Raw genomic sequence first — 12,884 nt, 5'->3', positions numbered from 1 at the left:
GAGTAAAGAGAGTCTAAGGCAGGAAGCCAGATCTCCCTGGCAGCATGCCTGAATCGCCATCCCCAAACCCAAGGACATACACATATATGCAAACACATTCTCTCCCCAAATCTTGACAAGTGCAGCACTAGAAATAAATGAGCCGCCATAAGGGCTAAAAGAAGACAGGGAAACGGTAAGGTAGATTTCACATCCAAAGAGTTGCACATCTTGTAGTTAGATATAGTCTCACTTGGAGATTTCTCTGATTTCAGAACCGATTTAAGACACTTAATAACATTTAACTTTCACTTGGTGTCTGAGACTTTGAGGAACCCAACTGCAAAAAGAAGGGTTAATCTACATATGAGTGGAAAGTCATTTAAAAGGAGCAATGAATTTGTAAAAGTAAGCCAATTCCATACTCTAGAATTTTTAAAGTAACTTTGATATGTAATCATAATCATCTTAAGGACAGACAGCAGTAAGAATCTAGCATGTACTAAGTGTATACTATGTGTGCTGATTGGTTGGTGTCTAGGGCCCTGTACACGTGGCTCCAATTAGTGAAAAAGAGTGGGTTCACCTGTCTGAAATGATGAAGGAAAAAGTGGATCTGCACACTTCCTAAGGAGTGTTATTCAACAATGCACTGTGACCAGTATGTGCTGCTGGATCCCTGACAGGCTTAGGTGACAGCTGCATTGAAATAAAGGAGTGTCATGTACCATCAGGAGGGACAGAAGTCAACTCTGCAGTGAGACTTCTTCCACAGCTCTTTGGTGGCCAGTGATGTTAATTGATCATCGTGGTATCCGTGAGTGATCCATCCTGAAGTTGAGCACTTCTCGTTCAGGGGTAACAAGCACAGCAAAGGAAGTTATTTCCTATTTTTTAAAATAAGAAAATGTACCCAGACAGATATAAGCAAAGGAAACCAGAACTGGGTAAAGGCAGTGGTTCTAATGAGTTCTTTACTAATTCAGAGTTTAGTGGATTCAGATTGAAATTATTAATTGTTTGACCCTGGTTGGCTATTTAACAACAACCATGTTAAATTGAATTGTTTACATTCAACATAAAGAATTGTTTAATAAGGGCCTCTGAAAAATAATGCCATTTTAAGTTGAATTTTAATAAGTGATATTAAATAAGTAACAAAACATTTTTTATTGGCAGTTAGAGACTTCTGACATTACAGAGTAAAAACCAAGTGAGCTCAATACATCTGTCAAACTTACTTATGAAAGAAAATTATTTATCCCAGCAGTGATTCAACAAGAAGGTGTGTAACGCTCTCTGGATGTCAGGTACAATTGTAAGAAATTCCTAATGCTCTTCTGCATGGTGAAGAGGAAGAGTCTGAACAGAGCTCTGACCCTAAGAATACGCGCTGTTCCCAATGTTCAGACGCATTGTGTTCCAAAAACGTTTGATTATAAATGACTTGTCTGGCACTTGAGTTTCATTTTTCTAGAGATGGCAATGCAAGTAGAAGCACTGAGCCCAGTGGTTTTTTTAGGTTGGTGCAAAAGCAATTGCGGTTTTTGCTTTACTTTTAATGCAAAAACTGCAATTACTTTTGCAACAACCTTACCTAAAGGAAGCAGATCCGAGTGTCCCAGTGGTAGAGCGAGAAGCCTATGCATCCTTAACCCTGCAGATGCAAGGAGAGTTCTGGACATGCCCTGAGGTGCCAGGACCAGCCACTCATGGGAAAGATGTGAAGTTTTTTGTGAAACTAAATAAAATCCAGTTTTAGCTCTGCCTCCTTCCAGCTGTTTGTCTTTGGACAAGTTATCCCACTAAACCCGTTTCTTCATCTAAAACAGAAAACATTGCACCAATGTACATGGCAGGACTGGTGTCATCTAAGGTGCTTCCATCCAAAGTGTCCGAATTCTCTATGTCCTTGCAAACATGCTCCCTTCGTAGTCTTCTACAGCCAATCAATGACCAAGTTCTGTAGTTTTCACCTCTTGCATGTCTCCAGAACGTTTCCATTTACCTCCACCCGCAGACACTACCCTAGATCAGCCACGTCAGCATCTCTACCAGAGGACCCTTAAATGTGCCCCACTCTCTCCTATCTTGACATTCTCCTTACATCCAGTATTGTTTCCCACAAATCCATTCTTGGCGGGGCAAGAGCGCTGGAGAGCATTTTCAAAGGCGAGCCTGATCCTGTGGCTCCTGCTTAAAATCGTTTTTTTTTTTTTTTTTTTTTGGCTTCTCATTGCCCTTTGGATAAAAACCAAACTCCTTCACATGAATTTTAAAGCCCTGCTCACTATGCAGCCCTTGCCTCCATCTCATTCCTGACACTCCTCCCTCTCCAACCCCACATACTTGCTGTACTAACTTATTTAAGTCTTTTCAATGCACCACACTGGCCTCCTTTCTTGCATCCAGCCCTGAAACGGGATCCCTGGGCTGAGGACACTTTCTCTTCATTGTGCCCTCCGTGCTTCACCAGGTTAACTCCTGTATCCACTGCCCTCTCTGAAGGGCATAGGCCAACCCTGAATCTGTTGATTATTAGGATTCCAATTGCAATACCCAATACTTCTGTTGATGGCTGTTGTGATACCTTGATTCTTGTCTTCTTAGTTTAAAAGAATTTAAACAAGAGACACACAGCAAAGAAGATGCAGCAGAGAGTCATTCATTGCAAAAAAAAAAAAAAAGAGTATTTTGAAAGTTAAATGCAGAATAGACAGTATACCCTGAGAGAGAGAGAGAGAGTTCAGGGTAGGCTGCTTGTAAGAGCGAGGCAGTATTGGTTATTGCTGGAGAAACCCCTTTTATGGGACTCTTACATGATAATTCGTAAGGAGGTGGGAAGAGGTGTTGCTAGTAAGCATGTTCTAGGTAGTCCTCTGGGTGCACATGCACAGTAGCTATACGTGCGTGTTCATACATCACATCTCATTAGCGTCTTAAATCTCCACTCAGGGGTGTGTTTTTTGCTATAAATGAGCAAAGGGTCAGTTTGAGGACATGCTCTAGAGAAGAGACAGTCCCTACTGAAGATAGCTTTGCTTAAATGAGCTCAATTACTATGAGAATGCCAAGGCTTATTGTGTTGGCTGGGAGGTCACCACCATTGCTGCATCCCGAGAACATGGTTACCTCCTTGACTCTCTATCCTGCCTCACTTCCCCTTCTCAAAACACTTTATTGTAATTACTAGCTTAGTTTGCTGATTTCCCTGCAGGCTAGAAGGCTGGCACAGTAAGGCAAGGCAGTAATAAGAGTGCAGGTTTCGAAGTGCCTAGATTAGGCATGGACATGCCCTGGAGTGCCAGGACCAGCCACTCATTTTGGGCTCTGTTCCATATTTGCTGATCAAATGTATCATGATCTGTAGCCTCAATTTCCTCACCTGAAAAATGGGTGGATATGATATTGCCAATCTTACAGAGTTATTGTGTGAGTTAAATGATGTAATATACACACATCATTTAAGCATATATGTGCATATATAAAAGGTTTAAGTGCATTGACTGGTGCATAGAAATGCCTTCCATAAACTGAGATACACATATAATGGGTACTTACTAAATACGTACAAGCTTTTATTGTTTTGTTTTGCTTTTTAAAGCAAGGTATTCCTAAGACTGTTTTCTTGTGAGTCCTTTGTCTCTTTTTCTTCATTTTCCATTTGCTGGATAAGATCAGAGTCTCAAAGTAAAAAGTGTTAACACTGTGTTTGCTTCCCTATTTGCTCATATTTCCCCCCAGTCTATGTAGCCTTTAGGTATGGCATAAAGATGTGCATTAGAATGTCGGTGGGCAAAGAAAACATCATATTCACAAAATGTGTTCTCCAGCCGACCAGTAGGGCATCCCTTCCTTACTAGTTGTAGACTCTGCTTCTGCCCTTTAGTCCGTGTCTATTTCTCAGCCCCTTCCTTAATGGCTACTGGCTGGGAAGGCTAATATGATGAGGTCCGAGCATGAGGTTCACCCAGCAAAGATGGAACAGTGGCATGCAAGCAGATTAAAGCATTCTCAGCTTTCCAGTTCACGCTGCAAAAAAAAAAAAAAAATCATAGCTTTTTCAGCTTCTATTTTTAGGAGTCTCCAAATACATTTCAAAAGCAAAACTACAAATTAATGCAGCATGGGGTATGTGACATTTTTTAAGGTCTTTGGAGGAGATGACAAAACAAGGAGCTTCCCACTTTCCAGGGTTGTAAGATTTTGGAAAAACATCGAGTGTGAAAAATCAATAAACATCCTACCTTGCCACTGAATTGTGTGAGGGTTTCCTGATTACCTGGTAGTCACCGGGCTTTAGAAGAGTTATTGTCATTTCGATTTTCAGATGAGTCACTAGGTCTCTTGCCCCAGGGCCACTTCATTATGATTCAGTGCAAAGTACTGACTGCGCTGGGGCTTCCGGGAGGGAGTGGTATCAGGGTGGGGGTTGCTGTTGGCATGAGGCTTAATTGACACCTTTGATGTAGCCTAAGACAGAACCTGCACCTCCCACTGCTCTTGGGAGACGTCAGCTTTACGCAGAAAAGGCATCTGCTGATGAATCCTGCATCTCATTCAGCCTGCTCTGGGAGCAGCCTTAGCCATCCTTAAACTCATCCAACCGTTTCCCGTTTCCGCGGGTGCTTGGCTTAGTGCTGAGAAGGGATTCCGCCCTTGCTATTGTCAGGTCCAACACTAAGACTGTGTCCATGTTAGAACTCATAGAAGGTAAGTGAAATGCATTGCTGCTCTCCCTTGTAGAAAGTGTTTATTTTGCACCCTCAAGAATCTATGTGTCTCCTGGTTAATTCTACTTCACTGACTATGGGGCTGTAATGTTGTCATTTTTACAGGTAAAATAGAGGCAACCTGCTGCATCTTTATAAAACCATGTCTTTAAGTGTTTTATCTGTTCTTAGAGATGGTGTTACTTAGAGAAAAGAATTGCTTACTTGAGTTCTGTGGCTTTAGTGCAGTTTAGTGAAAATGTGCTTAAAACTCTTGAGAACTGGGTAGAATTCCAGTGATTTGAACTTCTTAGCAGTTTTTCTTTACAAAGGCAGCAAAGAGAAACTGTGAGGAGTTTCTGTCTGTGACTAGTGACTGTCCTGTTCAAGGCAGGTCCATCAGAATCAGGCTAGGGGTATGACAAGACACAAGTGGACGCAGGACATTTTTCTAGAAGTGAGTTATTAATTATACAAAAACATACCAGGTCACTGGAATGGTCACTGGTTATCTGTGCTTATATTTATTCCTGCTGGGTAGTACTAGGTAGCTAAACTGAAGAGTTAAGGATGAATCTCATTGAAAGTGTCTCAGGACCTTACTCACATTTCTGAACTCCCTGCTGGCACAGTTAAAGGCATCCTTAATACATTCATCAGGAAAGTTGTGAAAGGCAGATCTTAAAAAATTACTCTGTAACCTACTGCTATATGAAACACAGGATTAGCAAAACGGTGACTCTCCGAAGGCTACTCCCCAAAGCTCTTCCTCAATGTACACATGTGGAAGGGTGTCTAGAGTTCTAGTAGATGGCTCTCTATATAATTGTTTGTTTCTTGGAGAAGATGATTTGTCATGAAAACTATTTAACGTGTCATTTTTCTCTGTGTGTGATTCTTTGTGTTTCTAGTTAATGGAACCCCTGGTAGTCAGCTCTCTACTCCGCGCTCAGGCAAGTCGCCAAGCCCGTCACCCACCAGCCCAGGAAGCCTGCGGAAGCAGAGGGTAAGGAAATAAGCAAGCTGCTTGCTTCAGACCTGTCTCGCAGCCTCGCTGCAGCGTGGTACAGGTGCCAGCAAATCATGCTGCTCGTCTCTAGGCGATGTCTAAGCTAGAACAGGAGGTTACCTTTGAGGGGGTGGCTTATTGCTGTGGTTTAGCTAGAACTCAGGGCTGTTAGCTTCTCTGTAACCTTGTCCAAATCTTACCTCTGAGAAGAATGCACCTTTGCTACTTTACTTTCACATACTCTTTTTTGTTCTGAATGCACAGGCTTTGTTAGCACTAGTTTGTAAGCCTTTTGAGTTGTGATGAGTTTTATTAGATCTCATCATTGACCACCAGCCCCTTAAGGGAATGAAGAAGTGCTGTGAATGGAAGGGAGGGCCCTGGTGGAAAATTGCTTCTGGTATGGATGGGGCTCCAGAGCAGCAGAGGGTCCATGAGGCAGAGGATGGGAACCTATGACATGTGCTTTGTGGATGAAACCCACATCGAGCACCTTTTCATCAGGGCTTGCATTTATGGAGAATGTGGCTGAGCTTCGAGACCACAGTGAAAAAGTTACCAGAAACAGTGTTAGCTTCTCCACACTAAGGAAGAGGTGAGGGTTAGCACTTGTTTCGGGATGGAGAGACTCCTGTTCTTATCCTGTCACAACGTGCACTGTTTGTCTCTTCCAGTAATACCAAGGGAAAAATAAAAGTAGTGGGAAGGGGCAAAGCGGGAGCTACAATGCCAAAAACGGAAAGCCCTTTATGGTCCTGACTTCAGATGCGAGGTGGGGGAATGCGTGCTCTTAGGAGGTTTTAGTGCTCACCGAACATTTTAGTAAGTGAGGATGCCTGCAGTCTACCACACTCAAATGCCGGATTCTTGAGTTTGGTTTCTTTTATTGTGTGTTTTAAAATGAGACTTCTGAGTTCCAAAAACTTGGTTGTCATCCAGGATGGAAGGCTCTGTCTTCAAGATTTCTGCACAGGTTGTGTCTTTAGGCTGCCGGACGTCCAAGAGTGTGGGGCAGGGAGATTCAGTTGGTCCCCAGCTCCTTTGAGCCTGTCGCACCAAATATCAAGTTTGGTTATCTTTCTCCACTGGCTGACCTGGCATCAGGCGGAGCTTGTCTTGAGTGTTTAATGACGCCTAAGATTCGACACCCGCTTGTCCACTGAATGGCCGTGTTATCTTAGATAAGTCTATTATCTTTTCTGGGCATCCACTGGAAACACCAAACAAAACGAGGGGCCTCTTTCCAGAGAGAAAGCCCAATAATTCTATTCTGCTTCCATCTGAGTGTTTTTCACTATGGTTTCTTCTTGGCCACAGTCTAATTTGGAGTTTTAAGATATTAGACTCATTTGTGAACAACTCAAAGAATTGGCCGAATTCATTTTCTCTCCTGAAGACCTGTCCTTGAGTGAAGGAAGAGCTGGTGGGTCATTCTTTCCTTGTAAACATCACCCAGCGAGGCTTGTCTATAGGGACCGCCATTAGCTACAGCACAGGAAGGGCCCTCATTCTGAGAACATTCTCTCTCTTCAAGTGTATGCTTTGGAGAGTACACCTAGCATAGAAATCCGTCTTTATTCTTTGAGCTAATGAAACTCAGATGAAGGATTTATTGGTGTCATTTATGCTTAATTGTTGAGATTAAGAGCGAGAATTCCCACTGCAGATGGGAGCTTCTCTCCCTGCTTGTTTATTGTGGAGACTCCATCTTAGGGATGTAAAGCTGTGCTCAGATGTCTCTTTCTTGGCAGAATGGGGCTAGAATTCACTTCTTTTGCTTTCTGTATTTCTGCTTCAGTATAATTTTGTCCAGTTGAGGCAGAAAATTTCCATTCAGCGGTGTGGCTATTGGCTTATATAATTAACATTTCCAGCACTTGGGGAATGATTATATGGTATGGCTTTCTTATAGATTCTTCATTTTACCATTTAAATGATCAGTGCAAACACCATACTTCAGAGAAAAAACAATCCCATTTGTTTTAGGAGGATAAAGGGTTTATACCATCTGAAAACATTTACTGAGCACATGTTGTGAGCAGGGCAGTGGATATATTCTAAGACGGTTCCATTTCCAAGCTTTTGAATTTAGGCCATAAATGAATGTCCCCGTCCATGTACTGTGTCAGTGTATGAAGGCATTCCCAGCTGCTTTAGCCAGAGGAGCTTTTATCTTGGCGTGTAGGCAGCTGCATCAAATAATCCCTCCCAGTTAAAATGGTCCTAGAAGATCCCTAAAAACTGATCCTATTTCAAATCTGGTTAATGGTCTTCTCAAATGGTTGGCTATACTCCTATGCAGGAAATACTGAAATAAGCGTAAGATGGCATGTGCTAAAAGAAGACACTTCAAAGAATAAATTAACTCTTTTTACTGCAAATTAGAAAACAGTAGCTACTTCTATTTTTTCCTTCTGTGTTGCCTAGCAACATGGCCAAGAAAATGAGTTGGCCCACCCCAACACACACACACACACACACACACAGAGGTATACACACATGCACACGCGTGCGCCTTGCCCTCATTTAAAAATACAGGAACATAGCTGTTTTCTCAAAAGGAAGGTTGAGACATTTGACTAGTTTCTTTACAAATAAGAAAATCTATGTTTTTACTTATATTAATCACAAAATTTAATCAACTTTTTTTCTTCTGTTAAAATCACATTTTTATGTTACCTCTTTTGACATTTTGGAATAGTCTTATATAATAAAGAACCTGCATGCCAGACATTTCTCTCCATAAGCATGTTCATGGCAGTATACCAAGTAACCTATTTTTCCAAAGCAGAGTTATTTAAGTTGCTGTCTACAGGCATTTGACTGGTCACAGAAGCAGAGCCTGGAGACTCTTTTCCCACTCGTGAACTTTTTTTGGTCTCATTTCTTAATCCATCAGGAAGAAATGTGTTGTGTTATGTAGGCTGAATGAAGCTCCCCATTATACTCCCACATCACTGACTTTTGTAGATTATCTGATCAGTCAGATGATGTGAGGAGTGGGTGGTACAAAACAGGAGAAAAGCCAGCTCTAGACACTCTGCAGATCTGAGCTGGTTGCCTGGCTACCAACTGAGATCTAGTAGCAGGAAGGGGAGGGAGGAAAGGAGAAAGGAGGTGATGAGTGAGTGGTCAGTTGGAGAACAGGGAAAGAGCCTTGGGAAGGGAGTTGGGTGAGGTGGGTTAATTTTGCACTTTCTGCCATCCGAACATTTTGAGAAAGCAATGCTTTCTTGGGTTTCATGCTACATGCAACTGCAACATTTGAGTTGCTGCTCTGGGATCAGAATTTGCTGAATGCCATCTGGGCCTCCTGTTACATTATTTTATTGTGAGGTAAGCACATTCCTTTTCTACCCAGAATGAGAAGGAAATGGTCAAGGAAGAATTGCCTAGTCATGTAGTAGTGGAGTTGACCTTTACAGACCTCAGGGGCTATACAACTCGACGGGCACCAAGGAAGGCAAAAGATTATAAATAGATCAAAAGGCATTTTCTTGCCAATAAGCAAAACCAGCACCATTTTGTCTATTTAGATGGTTTCTCCATTATTATCTTTCCTCCTATTCCAAGTTGATGACTTGAAAAGGCCTAATAATATTTGAAACTGGGGATGCCCATTCAGTGTTGCTCCCACGAGAGCCACAGAGCACCCAAGAAAGCCTAGTAAACAAATCTATACCGCCCTTCGTCTTGCAGGACCTGTACCGCCCCCTCTCTTCGGATGACTTGGATTCAGTAGGAGACTCAGTGTAAAAGAAACAATGGAGCAATGTATATGGTTTGTGATTGGGTGAAGGTTTCACATTTCCTAAGCAAAAGCCTAACGGCAAAATACACAAAAGAGTTTTGCATACCTTGAAATGATAAAAGATCAAATCATACAAAAGTAAATATGTAGGCGTTTTGTATTCATGATGTTCAACCTTGAAATTGAGAGATTTTAAAACAATATCTCCCACATTGATTTGATTGGGGAGAGTCTGAACACAAAATGCTGAGATTTTTGTACAGGACCTGGCATTAGGTGAATTTCCTGTATAGACCCAATATTCAGTACAAGAACACGCTGATGATGTGGCACTATAGAGCCAGAATTTCTATAGATGGAGTTTCCTTCTTAATTCTAAGTAGACATAGAGATATAATTTTTCTGTACTTTCTGTAAAGCATATTAAAATGGCACTAGCAGGTATATTTTTCTTAAGGTTAGATTGTTTTTAAAATTTGGATTGCCGAGTTTTTAGAGGTAGTCTTATTGCAAAATAATAAAAATGCTTGGTTAGATTTTTTTTCTTCCTAGATAATAGAAAAAGCTGCTTATTGTTTTGTAGATTAGTATCTCTGAGAGATAAAGAAAAATTATGAAGAGGACACATCTCATAAAGACTAAAATTATGCATTAGGAACTTTCCTTGATTTTGTTGTCAGGTAAATTTTATTTTTTAAAGTTATTTTATTAGAAACAGCATAACTATAGCTTAAGCTCTATGCCAACATGAACTTGGCCAATGGCATTGCTATAGGTTGTATAATTTTTTCTTACAATCATATACATGATTTTTCAAATGTGTAAAAACTAAAGTTGGGAATTTTTGTTTTTACATACAGACCTAAAAAAAATTGTGTCTGGACTTTTCCCAAGTACTTCATTTGAAAAGCAAAATTCACTTAAATGGTGCTATATAAATCAGGCCCAAAATATCCACATCTCCACCCTGAATAATCTCAGTCTTGCTGGTGTTTTGGAAATTTTCATATGCAAAACTCCTTTTGTGTTAAACCAAGTAAGTCTATGATTATAACCCATTGTTAAATATTAACCTACTAATTCTGCTCTTCTAGTCCTCTGTTTTAAAATTATAGCTAACTTTGCTTAAACATAAAATAATTATTTTAAAGTCTGAATGTTAAAAAATAATTTAATGTGTATGGTCTATTGTATTTAGCCATATCTTAGTGGTCATTTACTTTTACTAGTTCAAACACTAACAATTTAAGACTTGTGAAGCATGGTTTTGATATTCTCCAGGCTTGACATATCTCAGTAGGTGATAAATTAAAAATGTTTGATGCCATTTGGAGGCTTTTACATGATTTTTTTTCAAATTTTACTTGAAAACCATTTTTAAATGTTTGATTCAAGATGGAGAGAAATTCAGTTGTCACATGCTGTTTTAAATGTTATTGATTTATCTTCCCGATAAATTGTTCAACTAGCAGATTTTACCATCTGGTTTATAGTTACATATGTTACCATCTCACTTTACAAATGAATAAAATATTCCAACCAAAAGAAGAAGAAGAAAAAAAAAATCCAGGCAATCTAATAGCATTTGAAAACTTAGCCCTATAATAATTAGTGCCTCATTATCCTGTCTGTTGGAGAGAAAGACACTTCTCTGGCAGGTTGTTCAAGAGCTGCAAACTGAACCATTCCATCTTGAAAGAACAGCTCATAATAATACCTGTTCCAGACTTCAGGTTTTAAAACTGTTTCCAATAGAAATGACCAGAGACTCCTGCTGAGATCAAAAGGCTGCTTTGTTTTAGCTGAAACCGTAAACATCTGTGAGGTTGCCTATGCTGGTGCCCGTTTTAGTTATGTCTTTGTAAAATGCATTACTTAATACAGTTGGATCCATAAAAGATTAGTATGTATTTGACTAAATTGCCAAAAATGCAAATAAAGCAGTGGAATAGTTACTTTAAATCTGAAGGGGTCAGTTGGTCCAGAACAAAAATAAATCCAATAATTTTAACTTCTCTGCACTGTCAATCTTATGGACAACTACTGCTAGAAAGGTCCAATAACTGCTATTTGTTCTAAGTGGTAGATATTGCCAATTGATGTAGAGCCCATGGCTTTGTTTAGACAGGGCAAGAAGAAACTGGACTTGTACTAATTGCCGATAGATATCATGGCCAACTTTCCATTCAAGCAGTTCCAAGGGAAGTGCTTTCCACAGCATTTAGTCTCTTGAACATATGACTTCTATTAAAGGACTGTTCAGGGGCTATATATATATATCATTTACTTTTTGAAAGTAAAGTCCCTCAGAGATTGAAACAGCACACCATTTATAGACTTTGAGATCTCTTTCTGTGCAAAACATAATTCTATTAAACTAAAGCAGAAATTAAAAAAATCCTTAGCAACAAACCAGAAGTTTTCAGTTCATTGGTGGAACAGAACTGGTGATTTATAGGCACTTATGACTGACTTACTTAAAGAATTCTTTATAAAAAAACTGGCAATGAATTTTTAGATTGTTCTATTGAGCAGGGAGCACTTCAGCCAAAACCATGCAGTTTTGTTCTAATGGTAATCCTTAAATGTGCTCTGAAGACATTGTGCTATAGTTGAAAGTTCTATACTTTTTCACTGGCACTCACTTTTTTTGTTAGACATATACGTTGTAGAAAAAGATAGCAGAAATATTTCCCTGCTTTCAGCATTTTAGAAGTGCAAAACTTAAAAATATATAAAGTGTGAAGTTCAGTGTGAACTCAGAAGACTATAGTTCTGAAAGCCACATGGTGCGTTCTTGTCTTGTTTAATCAACTAAGCAGGGGGGAGTATCTACACTGTTTCTGCACTGCCACAGAATTTTAAGAAGTGTCAGTTTCCCTCATCTCTATACATCCCTGTACACATATTGGCTCATCTAAATGTTAAGAACCCAAAAAAACATTTTCTAAAAACATTTGAACCAGCGCTAATGTACTATATATGTCCCCTACTTTAACCAGCAGGGGGATTTCGATCGCATGCACTGAAGATCTATCCATGATTGGGCTCTGTTTCCTTCTTTTTTTTACTTAAAGACAATGAAGTGTGCAAGTCAGATTTCTGAATGAAAGTGAATGAAGATATAGAATAATATTCCTGAAAATTCCATATATTTTAATTCTTGGACTGCTAAATTTTTCATATGTGGCCATATATCTATACAGATGTGTGGGTGTGTATATAAATTTGCCAGGCTTGGTGTGTATGTGGGTATGCTTCTGTAAGTATCTGTGTATGTGTATAAACTGTCAATAGTGAAGTATAGTATTTGTGATACAGCCTTATAAGTTACTGGCTCTTGTGGAATTCTGCATAAAATCTACATAAAGTGATACTCTGTGACATATTAATTGGGGCATATTTAAGTTCAAAAGCAGTTTGCTAAACTAAT

General features: G+C 39.8%; 1 protein-coding gene across 5 annotated transcripts in view; it reads left to right on the top strand.

Moving 5' to 3' along the window:
* DCLK1 (doublecortin like kinase 1) overlaps positions 1 to 12,884 on the top strand; it is a 352,501-nt gene that overhangs the window by 262,450 nt on the left and 77,167 nt on the right. For 2 of the 5 annotated variants that reach the window (XM_012465570.3, XM_012465571.3), the window contains exons 1-2: positions 4,494 to 4,692; positions 5,603 to 5,697. In XM_012465570.3, the coding sequence (XP_012320993.1) occupies positions 4,674 to 4,692; positions 5,603 to 5,697 (114 nt within the window). In that variant the 5' untranslated portion in view covers positions 4,494 to 4,673. Of the gene's footprint in view, positions 1 to 4,401; positions 4,693 to 5,602; positions 5,698 to 9,399; positions 9,482 to 12,884 lie in introns of those variants that run through there. The other 3 variants (XM_012465567.3, XM_012465568.3, XM_012465574.2) reach the window with 2 other exon arrangements.

This window comes from Aotus nancymaae, unplaced genomic scaffold, assembly GCF_030222135.1.
Source record: "Aotus nancymaae isolate 86718 unplaced genomic scaffold, 86718_ANA_hifiasm-v0.15.2.pri h1tg000043l, whole genome shotgun sequence".
Classification (NCBI taxonomy): Eukaryota; Metazoa; Chordata; class Mammalia; order Primates; family Aotidae; genus Aotus; species Aotus nancymaae.
The sequence above is the reverse complement of the archived record's forward strand: the minus strand, read 5'-3'. Positions and strand labels throughout refer to the sequence as shown.